The sequence below is a fragment of the Chiloscyllium punctatum genome, chromosome 7 (genome assembly GCF_047496795.1).
Source record: "Chiloscyllium punctatum isolate Juve2018m chromosome 7, sChiPun1.3, whole genome shotgun sequence".
NCBI classification, from domain to species: domain Eukaryota; kingdom Metazoa; phylum Chordata; class Chondrichthyes; order Orectolobiformes; family Hemiscylliidae; genus Chiloscyllium; species Chiloscyllium punctatum.
In genome coordinates, this window is record NC_092745.1 from 46,985,667 (window position 1) to 47,005,988 (window position 20,322).

Sequence of the window (20,322 nt, forward strand, 5' to 3'; positions counted from 1 at the left end):
CGAGTCATCGACATCAGGCTGCATCTGAGATTAAAATCATTCTTTCATTTTAAACAAAAAAAATACAGTCTATGAATTTGCGCTCTGGTTTATGCATCTGGGTGTCACGGACTCTGAAAGTATAATAATGGCTGCTCGTAAACATTTTCCATCTCATTGCTTCAGTCTTTGCTTCATGACCTTACTCTTTCACTCTATATATTCAGCAACATTTATCACAGATTTTTCCAGCAGAAAAGGAGGTCGTTGTCTGTGCAGGCTTGTTGGAATAGTGATTCAATTTGTCACATTCCCTATCCATTCCCTTTAAAGGCACAGCTGGGCTTTGAAGCATGGGTCACCTATTTACAAGAGAGGTGCTTGAACCACTAAGGAATGGCACTCACTTCCCTTCACTAATCTCATCTCTCTTCAGTTCTTTGTTAATTGACTTGCTATTTGTTGTGCACATCTTGTTTCTTGTCCCAGGATTCAAAAGAATTAACTGTTGCATTTACGAGCGATGTCCCCAGTAAAGATGGGTAGATCCACTGCCACTATTTTACTCTCAGATAAACAGCAGCAGCCACTCCTATTCTACTACAAGGACAACTCTGCAGAAGCTGATTTCATGACACCTCATGGTTATAGATATTGTCTCATTGTGCATTAATGGGTGCACTATCAAGCACCACTTTTGGGCAACTTGGGTCCAAAAGCTCTCATCCCTTCCAGCAGACTTCCACCATGACTCCAAATAGGGGTGCTGTAAAAAACCAGGAACAATCATAGAATCTTTACAGTGCAGAAGCAGGCCATTTAGCTCATTCAGTCCACACTGACCCTCCGAAGAGCATCCCACCCAGACTCACCCTGCCTACCCTATAACTCTGCATTTTCCATAGCTAATCCACCTGACCTGCACATCTTTGGACTGTGGGAGGATACCGGAGCACCTGGGGGAAACCCACACAGACACGGGGAGAATGTGCAACTCCATACAGTCGCCTGAGGGTAGAATCAAACCCAGGTCCCTGGCGCTATGAGGCAACAGTACTAACCACTGAGCCAACCAGTGGACCTGCTGAGTCCTGGCTTCATATCAGAATTTCTGTGAGAAGTTATAACGGGTAGCGGTCCTTTGCCAGCCACTTCTGGGAGGGACAGGGATGGGTTTGAGATTAAGTTAAGAAATTCCAAAGCTATGAGCACCCACATCTTCAGTTTTCCAGTCAATTGTCAAATAATGAGCTGGAATATAATGCAGCACTTAAATGACTTGAACTTGTTGGGGAGGATTCTGTTGGTGGTGGAGAATGGATACAAGGCCACATACCTAACCTGGTCTTCTGAAGAAAGACAAGCAAACCTTTTTCTTTAAAAAAAACCAATGAAACCAAAAAGAAACCCTGGAGGGCAATTCTTCGACTGTCAAACTACCCCGCCACCCACCTCCAATGCCACCCCAACACCAACCACTGAGCAACATGGTGGTTTGCAGTTTTTTTCAGTAAACCAGTGTCCAAGGCATTGACTGCAGTGGCGCCCATTGCTGGGGTTTAAACTCATGAGTCCAACTCCAGCACAGTGACCATTTTGCATCCATTTGGCGGAGGGGGTCAAAGCAGCACGGGCTCTTGTTTCTCTCTACACAGATGCTGCTGAGTTTCTCCACTATTTCCTGTCTCTGTTTCAGTTTCAGATTGCCGCAGGACTTTGCCTTCATTCCGGCTCCAGAAAGCTCAGCGAGTGCCAAGGGACGTAGGGGCCCAAGGTGCCTCTTGATGTGGATTTGTTTCGGCTGTGCAGATATGTGGACAGACACAGACTGGAGTTGGGACAGAATCTCTCAGGCAAGATGAGGGATATTGTTTAATTGAACTTTCATCTTCCCGTGCATAAGTGATGCTCAAGACCCAATAAAATGCAGAAATATTTATGTCTGACACGCATGGACTCATAATTTAACTTAAAAATCTATTATGTGTAATGTATCCTTGAAAGTATATTAAATGTCACAATAAATACGTTATAGGCTTAAGATGAATGGAACCAAACAGAGTGCTTGGCTGGAATCACTGAACAAGTGTCCCTTTCCCTCAAATCCTACTTAGAATGCTGCACCAAATAAATTACAGCTATATAACTGCAAGCCACTTGATGGATTGTGCAGCGTAACAGCCATTGGAGCACTCTCACTGAAGCAGTTTTCTATGAAATGTCATTTTCTTTTGTTATTTAAAATCTAAGGGAACAAAAGATCAACAAGGAAGGTCATTAGTGTATTGGAAGGGCACCTCAGACACAATATAAGATACTGTGAGGGAGACAGACAGTTACATACTGAGTATACCTTCTCTAGATTTATTTTTTAAAACACTGCTGTAACTCACAAATGCAAAGTAATTTTAAAAAAAACTATTGGGAAGCTTACTTTAAAAGTCAGTTAGCGATTTACACTCCTTCTGTTGATATTGCTTACATTTTTCTGCTTCCTTTATGCATGTAGATGTCTTTATCAAAGACTTTCAATTTTGCATTGTATTTAGATTCTCCTATAAGTCGTTACATTTATCAACCGTTTTGCACATCAATTTCAACAGTGAACTGAATGTCAGTAATTTCAGTTTCCAAGGCAGCCTCATTGTACTGCTTAGTCAGGATGAAATAAGTGAGGGGAAAATGGGTAAATGAGACAATAAGATTACTTCCCAATTAGTAATATCTAACTTTCATGCTGCTTGACTAATGTAGTTCAACAATGTGCCAACATGGTGTGCAGCATAGCAGGATGAAGGTTGACAAATATAAAATTCAAATTTATCCCTCTGCTCATGGATGAACTTTGAATGTTTTTACAATGGACTTCAGCACATACTGGGGACAGGAGTTATCTGAAAAAAGATTGATTTGCATTTATACAGTCAACAGATGTCTTCAAGCATTTTACAATCAATAAAGCTGAGGTTACTGCATGCTGTAATAGTTGCTCTTTCCATCTGTCCTGTCAGCTTCAATGCTCTATGTACACATATACTCTGGTCCCTCTGTTCCTGCACCCTCTTTCAGCACCTCTACTCTAACCTGTGGAGTGTCCTTTTGGAGATCCACAGTGTCCTCCTTCCAGTTTACAATTCTTCCCAGTTTCACATCATCTATAAACTTTGAAATTGTCCACTGCACACCAAGATCAGATGACATGAAACTTGGACAATTTCATTGTGTAATTGAAAAATGAATAATTCCTTTTGTAATAAAGCATAGCATTCCATTAGCTTCCTTAATCACTTGCTGCACCTGCATACTAACTTCGGGACTCATGTATGAGATCATCTAAACCTATCTGCATTTCTGAGTTTGCAATCCTTCTCTGTTGAAATAATACTCTGCTTTTTATGTTTTCCCCGCCAAGTACACACTTTCCAGCATGATACTCTACCAGATTGTTACTTATTCATCTATTTATCATCTTATCCCTGTTATGTCATCTTCACAATATACTTTACTACCTACCTGTAAATCATCTGCAGGTTTAGCCACCATGTCTTCTCTCTGCCAAGAAGTCTTTGATATAAATTATGAAAATTTGAACCCCAGCATGAACCTCATCACATCTTTTGAAAATAACAACTCATTTATATATAATTGTTGTTTTCTCCCCAGATCAGTATATTTCCCCCGACACCATGAGCTCCTACTTGATGCAGTAAGCTTTTACATAAACTACCAAATACCTCTGGGAATCCAAGGACAATATATCAACAGGTTCCCCTTTATCCTTAGCACTTTACATCTTCAATGAGTTGGTTAAACATGATTATCCTTTCATAATAACATGTTGACTCTTCCAGATTACCGCAAGCATTTTCTTAAACAAATTCCCAGCTTTAAATACTTTAATGATCGATTCTAAAATCTTCTCATGATTGGTGTCTAGCTAACCCGCTTATAAATTTCTGTTTTATCCGTCCTTTCCTTCATGAATCGAGGGCTTCTCTTTTTAACCATTCTCCAGCCTATCAACCTTTCGCGTGTTGAACAAATTATGGAAAACGAATACCAATGCATCCAATACCTCATTGACAAACTCTTTTAATATCCAAGAATGAAGCCAGTGAGGACTTGAAGACATATCAATCTGCAGCTCCACCAGTTTGCAATGTACCACTTCCCTGATGACAATAATTTTACCAAGTTCCTCTCTTCCTTCACTCTCCTGATGTATAGTTATTATTGAGATGTATTGTGCATCCTGTACAGTGAGAACAGAAACAAAATGCTTATGTGTTACATTTTCTCTTTCTTTATCATCTACTGTGAACTCTCCATTCTCACTTTCTGGGGCTACAACTCTTTTCCTTTCCTGAAACCTTTTTCCCTGGTGATTCCGGAATTAGCTGTACTAAGAAACAATCTTGAAAGCATTCAATGACTCCTTGTCCAAGCTTCAATTGCCAATGTAATTATGCAATCTATATGCAGATTAAATTATCTACAACTCTTACCATCATTTATCAAAAGCACCCAGTATTTCTTATCGAACACATATTTCTATATTGTGGTTCTTGTTCGAAAGCCTACAGATCATTCCCACCAGTGACTTCTGCCCTCTACAATTCCTCATCTCCAGCCAAACCGAATCGCGATTTGGAATTTATGAACCAAATCTGCTTCTAATTACATTCGCAGTAATAATCTTCGATTAACATGATACCGTTCCACCTTTACCTTGCTTTGTGTTCATCTTGAATTTAACATACCCCTCAAAATTAAGAACACAATCCTTGTCATCCTGCAGCCACATCCCTATAACAGCTCTCACATTATATTTATTCACTTCAATGTGCACGATCAGTGTATTTAATATGTTATGAATACTATGCATGTTCGGGTCCAGAGATTTAGTTTTGTTTTGTTATTTTTGTCACATCTAGTTTTGGCTGCTGGTATTTTTTTTTGGCTGCTTTTCCCTCTGTAGCTTACAGCCACAGTCTGACTTTCATTTTCCATGTTACGCTATGCACATTCTTTGAATTTTTGTATCATCTTTGACTGCTCGTATATTATTAGATTTTTTTTCCCCTTTCTATCCCCCTTCCTGCCACATTCAGACCTTTTTGTTTTTCATATTGCTACTTTATCCTGCATTCTCTCCATCTCTTCATTCTTTACCTTTACCAAACCTTGATCCCTTCAGTTCCTTCCCTGGCCAACCCCTTGTTCAGCTTACAGTCATGTCTACTTCCTTGGTTTTGCAATTCATGAGATGACGAGCCTCAGCACTGCCCAAGTGTAAACTGTCCCAACAGTATAGCCTCCACCTTACCCAATTTTGGTTCTACTGCCCCATGAACTGGAATCCACTATGTCCATGCCAGTCTTTGAGCCACGTATTTACTTCTCTAACCTTACTCATCACGTGCCAAATTACACATACTAATCCAGATATCATTGTGTGCAGTTCTGGTCTCCAAATTTGAGGAAAGACATTCTGGCTATTGACGGAGTGCAGCGTAGGTTCACGAGGTCAATTCCTGGAATGGCGGGACTACTTTACGCTGAAAGACTAGAGCGACTGGGCTTGTATACCCTTGAGTTTAGAAGACTGAGAGGGGATCTGATTGAGACATATAAGATTATTAAAGGATTGGACACTCTGGAGGCAGGAAACATGTTTCCGCTGATGGGTGAGTGCCGATATAGAGGACACAGCTTAAAAATATGGGGTAGACCATTTAGGACAGAGATGAGGAGAAACTTCTTCACCCAGAGAGTGGTGGCTGTGTGGAATGCTCTGCCCCAGAGGGCAATGGAGGCCCAGTCTCTGGATTCATTTAAGAAAGAGTTGGATAGAGCTCTCAAAGATAGTGGAATCAAGGGTTATGGAGATAAGGCAGGAACAGGATACTGATTAAGGATGATCAGCCATGATCATGTTGAATGGTGGTGCAGGCTCAAAGGGCAGAATGGCCTACTCCTGCACCTATTGTCTATTGTCTATTGTAATTGAACACCTAGCTACTAATATTCCTTCAACAGAACCACATTCCCGGTTCAATTACTTGTATTGTAGGTACCAATATGGACCACAACCACTGGATCACCCCTTTTCCAATACAAGGTCTTCTCCTGTCTTGAGCAAACATCCAAACTCCTAGCACCAGGCAGATGAGTGAACTGCATCTCATTCTACTGCCCCCTACTACCACAGCATTCTTTCTCTGGCCCTCCCACTTTGTGTAGCATGGTGCCTGCAGCCGTCACCCTCAGTGAAACAGGCTGGGAAAACCTCTAACCCGTTGGACAATCACAAAGACTGAAATGCTCTGCATTTCTGCTGTCCTGATCTCTTCGCTGCCTCACTTGGAGTCATGTGCTCTTGTCTGTATGCACTGACAAGATCAGAAGGTAAAAACAATGACTGCAGATGCTGGAAACCAGATTCTGGATTAGTGGTGTTGGAAGAACACAGCAGTTCAGGCACCATCCAAGTAGCTTCAAAATTGACGTTTGGGGCAAAAGTCCTTCATCAGAAGGCCCTGTCTTAAAGGGGTGTGACAATGTCCTAGATTAAAGTGCCAGGTAATGTTTCCCTCTCTGATGTGCTGCAGTGTCTGGAGGAAGTTGACCTGATTTTCACTTTTTTTTTTAAGTCAACCATTGTGTTCAACAAAAAGTATGATCAAGATCATCATCATTGGTAATTGTAATTACTCCTTTTCATGAAGGGAATAATACAGAAGGATTTATTTAATGTCAGGAAGATCTTAAATGTCCGAAAATATCATTTCAGGACAGTGCAGGGGAGTTAGCCCCAGGGTCATGGGAAATAAAGTTTTCTCTAAACTACAAAAAAAAGATCATGTGATCAGTTTGTGGGATCTTGTTATATGCAAATTGGCTGCTGCGTTTCTTGCATTGCAGCAGCAATTCTACTTCAAAAGTTCCTAAGTAGCTAGAAATACCTTGAGATGCCTGATGCTCATGAAAAGTTCTACATAAAAGTGGAAACCTTCCTTTCTATGATGCTGATTCTTGTCCACTGTCACCACAGTGAGATCTGTTCTGGAAACTCGCAAATAGTAGACAAATTACTGGGGGCTAGAGGTTTCCCTGAGCCCTTAATACACCTTTAAACCAAATACTCCCCTTGCTCAGCGTTTCAAAATGGTCTACTCAAAATGGTACGTAATAAATCACCATGTACTGAACACGACAAGAGCCTTATGTCCTCTATCAACTTTCATACCTTTTGTGTCAGGTAACAAGGCTACAAAATCAGCTCATTTATCAATGAATCTTTACATTGGAATTTCTCAGACAAGCAAATTAAAAGCTTGAAAGCATCATAGATCATCACAATAATGTTATATTAAAGAGTTTTATGGAAACATACATTACTTGTCATAGAAACATGGACTTACCCCTTTTAAACCCCAATAAGACCACTATCACAAAATATAATCTGAGAAAAATCATTCATCATGTACTGCCAAGACCAAATAGTCACAATTTCTTGATCACCCAGGATTGTCCCTAAGTCATATCCAGTAAGAGGATTCCACCACTACATAAGTGCTCTCTTTAGTCCCACTGTAGATTCCATTGTTAACAGTTCCATTATCACAGAGAACTTGGCAATATTCTAGTTTCTGACCACATTGTGCTCACTGTATATTGTTACAATGCCACAAACATCCCAATACTCTCAGAAATTAACTTTTGTCCAGTGTTATAACAAAACTAGATCATTTAGAAACAGAATTGCGACACGTGGCTGATGACACAACATTCTCACAATGTTTGTAATTACATTGCAATTGACATAAATCCATTCGAAAAAGAAGTAGCTCTACTTCCAAAGATTGTCTATATTCTAAAAAGGCATGTACTTGATGCAACCTCTGGCATACCTCAAGATGTTAAACGAAGAACTGGGAGTTCATCTGACCCTGAAACGTTCAAACCAAATCCTGCTTTAGCCTTTTGTTTAAAAATAAGATTCCAAGACTAACCTTTACTAATATCCTGATATTCCATCCACAGCTGTCTCTGAACGGAACGATTCGGAAACCAGATGGTGCATGTCTCCTCAAATCCATAGACAGCCTCCTGGATGTAGTGATTGCCAAATTCCTCCAGCACTGATGCAAAGTCACTCCGCAGTGTGGCTCCGTCCAGAGAATGGATAGCATGGCTGAACACTGAAACAAAAAAAAACACATGCTTTCAATAAAAAAGACAAGAGACCATAGTTCCAACCTGCAATGGGAAGTGCAGTTGTTGAGTGTCAGGGTAGTGCAGCTCAAGATATAGCTTGTTACTGAATGGTTAAAGATGTTCTTCAAAAAAATAAGATTATTGCATTTAGCCTCAGATACATTGCTAATGCACAGTTCAAGCTAAGAGTTAAGCAGAGTGTAACTTGATAGATAGCTGACATTGAGACTCATTTGTGTAGTGAGATGGCACAATTGGATAGAAGGGCTGTACACATAATCTGCTGCCATTATTTGACAACAATCAATGATTAAGGAAAAAAAAAATCAAGTGGTTAAAATTTATATAAGGTGGTCATTGGAACTGACAATAAAAACACTGAAGGAAGGGATATTGTGACATGGTGGAAGTGTCCACATCTCTAAGCCTTAAGGTTCAAGTGCCAGCTGCTCGAAAGGTGTGTAACGTCACATTTGAACAGCTTCATCAAAAGACATTTGTGTGGCAGTAGTAATGACACCACCACTGCAAGGTCAGGGTTCTCATTTCTCTTGCTCCCGAGGTGTGTGTCATGACATGTGTGAACAGGTTGATTAAAAAAACCTTATAAAAACATCAGATTTAAGGGGCTGGCATGGGCAGTGGTCATGTCCAACCTTCTAAGCCAAAAAGGTCAAGACCTGCCTGCTTCAGATGTGTCAAAGTCAAAAAGTGTGGTACTGGAAAATCACATCCGGTCAGGCAGCACCCGAGAAGCAGGAGAGTCAACGTTTCTAGCATTCATTTGAAGATTTCCACACTGTAAGTAATCTAATCTAATCTAATCTAAAAAAACTAATGCTTGAAATGTCGACTCTCCTGCTCCTCAGATACTGCCTGACCAGCTGTGCTTTTCCAGCACCACACCTTTTGACTCTGAACTCCAGCATCTGTAGTCCTCACTTTCTCCCTGCTTCAGATCACAGGTAATCCAAGATGGAGGATGGGAAACATGTCTGGCTGTAACAGCTGCTCCTTTTTTGAGGTATTTTAGGTGCTGGAGGTGATCTCAAATTGCAGGAGCAGCAATTACTGTTTCATATGCTGTTACATAGTTTTGGAACTTTGGAAATAAAAAAGACAAAACAACAGCAGTTTTAAAAGGAAGAAGAACAGACAAAGGAAGCACATGGCGAGGTCATTGCAGGAGGGAGAGAGAGAGAGAGAGCGAGAGAGAGTGAGAACCTGCACAGTTACTGCCTTTGCTGGTTGAATTTGTGTATCGCTGGACATCGGAGTGCATCTGGGAAAATTAACAAACAGTGAATTTCACAGCTAATCTTGGAGGAACAGTTGGGCGAAGTTCACAGCACAGAATCAGTTAAGTTAATTGTTGTTTTCAGTGTGGCCTACAGAGAATCTGCAGTAGTGAGTAGAGTAGATTCTTTCTTGATTATGTTTTTGGAGATATGTCTCTTGATTAAACTTAAAATATAAGCCATAACCATTAATTTAACCTGGGGCAGTTATTTTCTGGGTCTGTAGATTGTGAAGGAGCAAAAATGGCCTTTAATAGAGTAATATGTACTTCTTGTCAAATGTGGGAGTTGAAAGAGAGTTTAAGGGTTACTACGGATTATATCTGCAATAAATGCTGCTGGCTTCGAATCATATCAGATCAAATGTATCGGTTGGAGAGACAGATAGACTGCACAAAGCACTACATAGGACAAACAGGAAGACAGCTAACGATCCGTATCCATGAACACCAACTAGCCATGAAACTACACGACCAGCTATCCTTAGTAGCCACACAGGCAGATGACAAGCAAAATGAGTTCGACTGGGACAACACTACTATTATAGGACAAGCCAAACAGAGAACAGCCAGGGAATTCCTAGAGGCATGGCACTCATCCACAGATTCTATCAACAAACACATCGACCTGGACCCAATATACCGGCCACTGCAGGGGACAGCTGGAACTGACAACCGGAAGCTGCAGATTCAAACCACGACAAATGCCAGAGGAAACATCACAGAAGCGCTTCACAGGAGGCTCCCAAGCACTGAGGATATCACCTAGACAGGGGACGAAACCTCTGCAACACAAATTCCCAGCTTGGTGAACAGAACCACAACAATGAGCACCCGAGCGACAAATCTTCTCACAAACCTTGAAGACAGATAATGTAGGGGGTGATGGATTCTCAGGGGAACATAGCATGAACAGCCAAGTTTCTGCTATTGAGACTGGCTCTAATGTAATGAGAGGTATGTCGGGTTCCAAGAGATCAATTGTGTGAGGGGATTCTCTAATTCGAGGTACAGACAGACATTTCTGTAGCCAGCAGCAAAAAAGCAAAATGGGTGTGTTGTTTCCCTGGTGCCAGGATCAAGGATGTCTCAGAAATGGTGCAGAATGTTCTCACGGGGGAGAGAGGCCAGCAAGAGGTCATTGTCCACACTGGAACCAATGATATAGGAAGGGAAAAGGTTGAGATTCTGAAGGGAGATTACAGAGAGTTAGGCAGGAATTTAAAAAGGAGGACCTCAAGAGTAGTGATATCTGGATTACTCCCAGTACTACGAGCTAGTGAGGGCAGGAATAGGAGGATAGAGCAGATGAATGCATGGCTGAGGAGCTGGTGTATGGGAGAAGGATTCACATTTTTTGATCATTGGAATCTCTTTTGGGGTAGAAGTGACCTGTACAAGGACGGATTGCACCTAAATTGGAAAGGGACTAATATACTGGCAGGGAGATTTGCTAGAGCTGCTCAGGAGGATTTAAACTAGTCAGTTGGTGAGGAGGGGGGGGTTGGTGGGACCAGGGAGATAGTGAGGAAAGAGATCAATCTGAGACTGGTACAGTTGAGAATAGAAGCGAGTCAAACAGTCAGGGCAGGCAGGGACAAGGTAGGACTAATAAATTAAACTGCATTTACTTCAATGCAAGGGGCCTAACAGGGAAGGCAGATGAACTCAGGGCATGGTTAGGAACATGGGACTGGGATATCATAGCAATATCATAGAAATATGACTCAGGAAATATGGGCAGGACTGGCAGCTTAATGTTCCAGGATACAAATGCTACAGGAAGGATAGAAAGGGAGGCAAGAAAGGAGGGGGAGTGGCATTTTTGATAAGGGATAGCATTACAGCTGTGCTGAGGGAGGATATTCCTGGAAATACATCCAATGAAGTTATTTGAGTGGAACTGAGAAATAAGAAAGGGATGATCACCTTATTGGGATTGTATTATAGACCCCCCAATAGTCAGAGGGAAATTGAGAAACAAACCTGTAAGGAGATCTCAGCTATCTGTAAGAAAAATAGGGTGGTTATGGTAGGGGATTTTAACTTTCCAAACCATAGACTGGGACTTAAAATGTGTTGCTGGAAAAGCGCAGGTCAGGCAGCATCCATGGAACAGGAGAATCGACATTTCGGGCGTCAGCCCTTCTTCAGGACTGATGCCTGAAATGTCGATTCTCCTGCTCCTTGGATGCTGCCTGACCTGCTGCGCTTTTCCAGCAACAAATTTTCAGCTCTGATCTCCAGCATCTGCAGTCCTCACTTTCTCCTCATAGACTGGGACTGCCATAGTCTAAAGGGTTTAGATGGAGAGGAATTTGCTAAGTGTGTACAAGACAATTTTCTGATTCAGTATGTGGATGTACCTACTAGAGAAGGTGCAAAACTTGACTTCCTCTTGGGAAATAAGGCAGGGCAGGTGACTGACGTGTCAGTGGGGGAGCACTTTGGGGCCGGCGACTATAATTCTATTAGATTTAGAGTAATGATGGAAAAAGGATAGACCAGATCTAAAAGTTGAAGTTCTAAAATAGAGAAAGACTAATTTTGACAGTATTAGGCAAGAACTTTCAAAAGCTGATTTGGGGCAGATTTTTGCAGGTAAAGTGACGGCTGGAAAATGGGAAGCCTTCCGAAATGAGATAATGAGAATCCAAAGAAAGTATATTCCTGTTAGGGTGAAAGGAAAGATTGGTAGGTATAGGGAATGCTGGACGACTAAAGAAATTGAGGGTTTGGTTAAGAAAAAGAAGGAAGCATATGTCAGATATAGACAGGATAGATCGAGTGAATCCTTAGAAGAATATAAAGGAAGTAGGAATATACTTAAGAGGGAAATCAGGAGGGCAAAAAGGGGACATGAGATAGCTTTGGCAAATAGAATTAAGGAGAATCCAAAGAGTTTTTACAAATACATTTAGGACAAAAGGGTAACTCGGGAGAGAATAGGGCCCCTCAAAGATCAGCAAGGCAGTCTTTGTGTGAAGCTGCAGAAAATGGGGGAGATACTAAATGAGTATTTTGCATCAGTATTTACTGTGGAAAATGATATGGAAAATATAGACTGTAGGGAAATAGATGGTGACACCTTGCAAAATGTCCATATTATAGAGGAGGAAGTGCTGGATGTCTTCAAATGCATAAAAATGGATAAATTCCCAGGACCTGATCAGGTGTACCCTAGAACTCTGTGGGAAGCTAGAGAAGTGATTGCTCGGCCTCTTGCTGAGATATTTGGATCATCGATAGTCACAAGTGATGTGCTGGAAGACTGGAGGTTGGCAAATGTGGTGCCATTCTTTAAAAAGGGTGGTAAGGACAAACCAGGGAACAATAGACCAGTGAGCCTGACGTCGGTGGTGGGCAAGTTGTTGGAGGGAATCCTGAGGGACAGTATGTACGTGTATTTGGAAAGGCAAGGACTGATTAGGGATAGTCAACGTGGCTTTGTGCATAGGAAATCATGTCTCACAAACTTGATTGAGTTTTTTGAGGAAGTAATAAAGAGGATTGACGAGGGCAGAGCAGTAGATGTGATCTATATGGACTTCAGTAAGGCGTTCGACAAGGTTCCCCATGGAACACTGATTAGCAAGGTTAGATCTCATGGAATACAGGGAGAACTAGCCATTTGGATACAGAACTGGCTCAACGGTGGAAGACAGTGGCTGGTGGTGGAGGGTTGTTTTTCAGACTGGAGGCCTGTGACCAGTGGAGTGCCACAAGGATCGGTGCTGGGCCCTCTAGTTTTTCTCATTTACATAAATGATTTGGATGCGAGCATAAGAGGTACAGTTAGTAAGTTTGCAGATGACACCAAAATTGGAGGTGTAGTGGACAGCGAAGAGGGTTACCTCAGATTACAACAGGATCTTGACCAGATGGGCCAATGGGCTGAGAAATCACAGATGGAGTTTAATTTAGATAAATGCGAGGTGCTGCATTTTGGGAAAGCAAATCTTAGCAGGACTTATACACTTAATGGTAAGGTCCTAGGGAGTGTTGCTGCACAAAGAGACCTTGGAGTGCAGGTTCATAGCTCCTTGAAAGTGGAGTCACAGGTAGATAGGATAGTGAAGAAGGCAATTGGTACACTTTCCTTTATTGGTCAGAGTATTGAGTACAGGAGTTGGGAGGTCATGTTGCAGCTGTACAGGACATTAGTTAGGCCATTATTGGAATATCACATGCAATTCTATTGGAAAGATGTTGTGAAACTTGAAAGGATTCAGAAAAGGTTTACAAGGATGTTGCCAGGGTTGGAGGATTTGATCTGTAGGGAGAGACTGAACAGGCTGGGGCTGTTTTCCTTGGAGTGTCAGAGGCTGAGGGGTGACCTTATAGAGGTTTACAAAATTATGAGGGACATGGATAAGGTAAACAGGCAAAGTCTTTTCCCTGGGGTCGTGGAGTCCAGAACTAGAGGGCACAGGTTTAGGGTGAGAGGGGAAAGATATAGAAGAGTCCTACGGGGCAACGTTTTCACTCAGAGGGTGGTACTTGTATGGAATGAGCTGCCAGAATGAGTGGTGGAGGCTGGTACAATTGCAATATTTAAGAGGCATTTGGATGGGTATATGAATAGGAAGGGTTTGGAAGGATATGGGCTGGGTGCTGGCAGGTGGGACTAGATTGGGTTGGGATATCTGGTCGGCATGGACGGGTTGGATCAAAGGGCCTGTTTCCATGCTGTACATCTCTATGACTGTATGACTCTCTGTGTTTCAAACAGCAGGTTGATTTAAGAAACGGATGCTGGCTGCTGGTCATGGTCCTGAATTAGCCAGAGCACCTGTCCCAGGCTATCTGCTGATGTGAAACAAGCACAAAATACTGGATAAACTCAGCAGGTCTGCTAGCATCCATACAGAGAAAAATAAATGTTATGTTTTGAGTCCAGTGACCCTTCATCACAATGTCCATTTTTCCCTCTGCAGGTGCATTGGACCCCTCAAGTCTCTCTGGAACTTTCTGTTTTTATTTCAGATTTGCAGCATTTGTAGTTCTTTGCTTTATCTACTGGTTTGTCATCCATTTACATGACAAAAAAACTCACTAAACTGTTCCCACAGACTGCACTCCCAAAACCAGCACAATCTGTGTGAAAGAGTGAAGGAATTTAATATAGATAAGTGTGAGTTCTTGCATTTTGGAATGTCAAATCAAGATTGGAGTTTCAGGGTGAATGGTTGGGCCTTAAGGACTGTAATGTTACGTTACACCTGTACAGGACATTGGTGCGACTGCACTTGGAGTATAGTGTTCAGTTTGGTCACCTTGCTATCGGAAGGATGTTGTTAAACTGGAAAGAGTGAGAAGAAACTTACAAGGATGTTGCCAAGATTCAAGAGTCTGAATTATAGGGAGAGGTTAGACAAGCTAGGACTTTTTTTTCTCCCCGAGTGTAGGAGACTGAGGGGGGGATCTTATAGAAGTGCATAACATTATGAAAGACATGGATAGGGTGAATACACTTAGCCAACTGCTGCCGCGACATTAACCGCCTCAACTTCTCCACCCCTCTCACCCACTCCAACCTCTCACCCTCGGAACGTGCAGCCCTCCACTCCCTCCGTTCCAACCCCAACCTCACTATCAAACCAGCAGACAAGGGAGGCGTGGTAGTAGTTTGGCGTACCGACCTTTACACCGCTGAGGCTAAACGCCAGTTCACGGACACCCTCCTCCTGCTGCCCCCTTGACCATGACCCCACCTCCCACCACCAAACCATCATCTCCCAGACCATCCATAACCTCATCACCTCAGGGGATCTCACATCCACCGCCTCCAACCTCACAGTCCCATAACCCCACACCGCCCGTTTCTACCTCCTGCCCAAAATCCACAAACCTGACTGCCCCGGCCGACCCATTGTCTCAGCCTGCTCCTGCCTCACCGAACCCATCTCTACATACCGCGACATGGTCCTGTCCCCCTTAGTCCAAGAACTACCCACCTACGTTCGGGACACCACCCACGCCCTCCACCTCCTCCATGATTTTCGCTTCCCCAGTCCCCAACGCCTTATCTTCACCATGGACATCCAGTCCCTGTCCACCTCCATCCTCCATCACGAAGGACTTAAAGCCCTCCGCTTCTTCCTTTCCCGCCATACCAACCAGTACCCTTCCACTGACACCCTCCTTCGACCTACTGAACTGGTCCTCACCCTGAACAACTTTTCTTTCCAATCCTCCCACTTCCTCCAAACCAAAGGCGTAGCCATGGGCACCCACATGGGCCCCAGCAATGCCTGCCTCTTCATAGGATATGTGGAACGTCCATCTTCCGCAGCTACACTGGCACCACCCCCCACCTTTTCCTCCACTACATCGATGACTGTATCAGCGTTGCCTCGTGCTCCCACAAGGAGGTTGAACAGTTCATCCACTTTACCAACACCTTCCACCCCAACCTCAAATTCACCTGGACCGTCTCAGACACCTCCCTTCCCTTCTTAGACCTTTCCATTTCTATCTCTGGCGACCGAAAGAACACAGACATTTATTATAAACCGACCGACTCCCACAGCTACCTAGACTACACATCCTCCCACCCTGCCCCCTGTAAAAATGCCATCCCATATTCCCAATTCCTTCGTCTCCGCCGCATCTGCTCCCAGGAGGACCAGATCCAAAGCCATACCACCCGGATGGCCTCCTTCTTCAAGGACCGCAAATTCCCCCCAGACGTGGTTGACGATGCCCTCCACCGCATCTCTTCCACGTCCCGCTCCTCCGCCCTTGAGCCCCGCCCCTCCAACCGCCACCAGGACAGAACCCCACTGGTCCTCACCTACCACCCCACCAACCTCCATGTACAGCGTATCATCTGCCGTCATTTCCGCCACCTCCAAACGGACCCCACCACCAGGAATATATTTCCCTTCCCTCCCCTATCAGTGTTCCGAAAAGACCACTCCCTCCGTGACTCCCTCGTCAGGTCCACACCCCCCACCAACCCAATCTCCACTCCCGGCACCTTCCCCTGCAACCGCAAGAAATGCAAATCATGCGCCCACACCTCCCCCCTTACCTCCCTCCAAGGCCCCAAGGGACACTTCCATATCCACCACAAATTCACCTGCACTTCCACATACATCATCTATTGCATCTGCTGTACCTGATATGGCCTCCTCTATATTGGGGAGACAGGCCGCCTATTTGCGGAACATTTCAGAGAACACCTCTGGGACACCCGGACCAACCAACCCAACCACCCCATAGCTCAACACTTCAACTCCCCCTCCCACTCCACCAAGGACATGCAGGTCCTTGGACTCCTCCATCGCCAGGCATAGCAACACGACGGTTGGAGGAAGAGCGCCTCATCTTCTGCCTAGGAACCCTCCAATCACAAGGGATGAACTCAGATTTCTCCAGTTTCCTCATGTCCCCTCCCCTCACCTTGTCTCAGTCAAATCCCTCGAACTCAGCACTGCCTTCCGAACCTGCAATCTTCTTCCTGACCTCTCCGCCCCACTCCACTCCAGCCTATCACCCTCACCTTAACCTCCTTCCACCTATCGCATTTCCAACACCCCTCCCCCAAGTCCCTCCTCCCTACCTTTTATCTTAGCCTGCTGGACACACTTTCCTCATTCCTGAAGAAGGGCTCATGCCCGAAACGTCAATTCTCCTGTTCCTTGCATGCTGCCTGACCTGCTGCGCTTTTCCAGCAACACATTTTCAGCTGCACTTAGTATTTTTCCCAGCATTGGGGAAAAGAGGACAAGAGGATATCAGTTTGTGGTTAGAGGGGAAAGATTAAAAGGAAATTTGACGGGAGACTTTTTACACAGAGGGTGATACGCATATGGAATGAGCTGCCAGTGGAAATGGTTGAGGCGGGTACATTAACAACATTTAGAAGGCATTTGGACAAATACATGGATAGGAAAGGTTTAGAAGGATATGGGTCAAGTTCAGGGAAATGGGGTTAGAGTGGATGGACATTTTGGCCAGCAAGGACCAGTTTGGGCCAAAGGGCTTGTCTCCCTGCTGTAGGACTCTATGACTGTTAGGCTGAAGTATTGGGGTCAAGTCTTACACAATGTCAACCAGCACTATAGCTTGTACACTGCCTAGGAACTGTTTCATTTGCTTCATTTTTATAATAAAGAAACTAAATTGAAGGTCTTTTTTGAAGAAGAATGTCACAACCTATTTAAACATGGCATTCAATTAAACTAAACATTGCTTATTTACATGTAATTATATTTGACAATTTCTTACTCAATACACTTTATATCCATTGTAACCATGCAACATTTTGAATTTATTCTGCATGGTTTTTGTTTTATTCGGTAATTTTAGATGCAGCTTACAAAAAAAGAATCAACTCCCATGGTTACATGTTTTTTTTTCCCCTCGACAATATACTCACAATCTAAAATAAGCTTATATATAATCAGGAACATTGTCGGCTGCTGAGAGAAACTCACCAGAGGGGATCAGGTACCAGTTCATTCCTTCCACAGAGCGGAGATTTAGCTCAAAATGGAAGTCTGGAAGTCTTAACACTCAAACCTCAAGGATTAAGGTCTCCACTTGTGGGAGTTAATTTTGATTGTGTTTAAGTCAATCTGCCAAGCAGTCAAAGTGAGAAGGCTCTTTCCACCAGGGGACATAATAACTAATGTTCTTATGAATAGAAAGTTGACTGTATTTTGAAAAGATTCTGAACACAGCCACTCTCAGTCATCGGGGAGGGTGACTGCACTGTAAATCTCACCTTCTCCCCCCCTCCTTGCTCTTGCATCTGAGTCCACTTTTGACACCAACCTCCTCAGAGTCTGGCAGTGAGTAACACACCACCTACCTTCCCGAAGCCGATCCTGCTTCTACAGGACACAGTCTGGATTGCTGGGATAAGTACTATCCTTGTAGGACTCCCAGGATCTGACCTGCTCTTGTAACCACCGTTTTTCTATGACTAATCTTGTTCAGTTTGTGTGCAATGTACGCGCCCACTATATTGATAATAGGGTATTTAGTGATGGTAACGCTGCGGAACACTATGGGGTGATAATTAGATTCTCTCTTGCTGGAAATGATGATTGCACAAATATTACTTTCCAATTGTCAGTCCAATGTTGTCTAGGTCTTGCGGTATATAGACACTGATGACCTCAATGTCATAAGCTGAAGACTGGCATCTCTGATGCTGTGGTCCTTAGGAGATAAAGGTGGATTATGATCTCAATTTGGTTGAAGTTGGTTGCAATTGCTTCACTTTTGTCTTGCTCTGTTGTGCTTGATTCTGCAGCATTGAAGAAGATGATATCTGTGGGCCCTCCCCTTGTGTGTCTGATTAGTTGCTTAATTATCCCCCAACACTAGATGCGTCAGGACTACAGAACTTTGAACTGATCCATTTGTCATGGGATCAATTTGTTCTGGCAATCAGTCTTTAATGTGCGTTGTAGGTTCATGAGGTTCAAACATCATTCTGACGTATAGCTCATACTCGAAAGTTATAGTGCTGGAAAAGCACAGTCTGTCAGGCAGCATCCAAGGAGCAGGAGAATCGACGTTTCGGGCAGAAGCATTTCATCAGGAATCTTATGCCCGACACATCGATTCTCCTGCTCCTCAGATGATTTCTGACCTGCTGTGATTTGCCAACACTATACTCTCCACTCTGAACTCCAACATCTGCAGTCCTTAATTTCTCCTACCTAGCTCATACTGCCCTTTGCCTGTACTCCTGCCCTCTTCATTGAACCAGGGTTGCTCCCCTTGACTTGATGGTCTGGGATATCTTGGGCCATAAGGTTACAGATTGTCATTGAATATAATTTTGCTGTTGCTGATGGCCCACAATACTTCATGGATGTCCAGTTGTCAAATCCATTCACTATCTGTCGCTGGCCCAATCTAGCACTGACATCCTTCAAGACCTGGCAAGCATGGCCAGCAGAGGGTCCTATGAGCCATCCGATGTGGTAGATACTGAAAGCCCCCCCCCCCCACCTAGAGTTAATTCTATGTCTTTCCGACCCTCAGTACTTATTTCAAGTGATCTTCAACATTAAACAACACTAACTCATTCACTGGGAGGGGGTGAATGGTAATCAGGAGGTTCCCTTGCACAGTTGTTTGACCTGGCCTCATGCGACTTCTATAGGATGTGATGTCTATGTTAAGGACTCCCATCTCACTGGGTACCATTTTGTCACTAGCTCTGCTAAGTGTGCTGCCAGGGGACAGGCCAGACCCAGGTTTGATGGAAATAACTGGTACACAAGGGTATGAGCCTGCAGGTGCCACTGATTTCGCTCAACTCATCTGCCCATTTCAACACAAATCCCTCAATATTGGTGAGGGGGACTTTGCATGGTCACCTGTGGTAAGAGTTTCTAATGATTCATTTGTTGGTGGCAATTTGACTGTTTTCATTCTTACTTGACTTTCCTGTCGCAGTTACGAGCGCAACAGAGTGGTTTACAGACCATTTCTGAGGACAGTTATGAGGTAAGCACATTGCTGTTGGCCTGGGTAAGTCAGGCCAGGTAAGGATCGCTGAGCTCTTTCCCTACATTCATGAACCAGATGGGTTTCTGCAACAATCCAGTCGCTTCACAATCACCGTGACTGAGACCAGCTTTTCCTTAAATAAATGTTCAGTTATTTATAAACTAACTGAATTTAAATTCCACCAGTCACCAAGACTCGAGCTTACGCCTCTGGAATATTAGTCTGGGCCTCCGGCTTAGTTGTCCAATAATATTTCCAATAATCTACTCTCCCCTCGAGTGCCTTTAACTTTCAATTCCATAAAAATGAGAATGCCTATCATGTGGCACTCATAACATATTTGTAGT

The 20,322-nt window shown here is 43.5% G+C and overlaps 1 protein-coding gene across 1 annotated transcript in view; it reads right to left on the reverse strand.

The window, feature by feature from the left end:
• The window catches only part of astn1 (astrotactin 1), a 2,276,897-nt gene that overhangs the window by 361,934 nt on the left and 1,894,641 nt on the right, over positions 1-20,322 (reverse strand). The window contains exon 16 of the mRNA XM_072573509.1: positions 7,995-8,183. Within this exon, the coding sequence (XP_072429610.1) occupies positions 7,995-8,183 (189 nt within the window). The remainder of the gene's footprint in view (positions 1-7,994; positions 8,184-20,322) is intronic.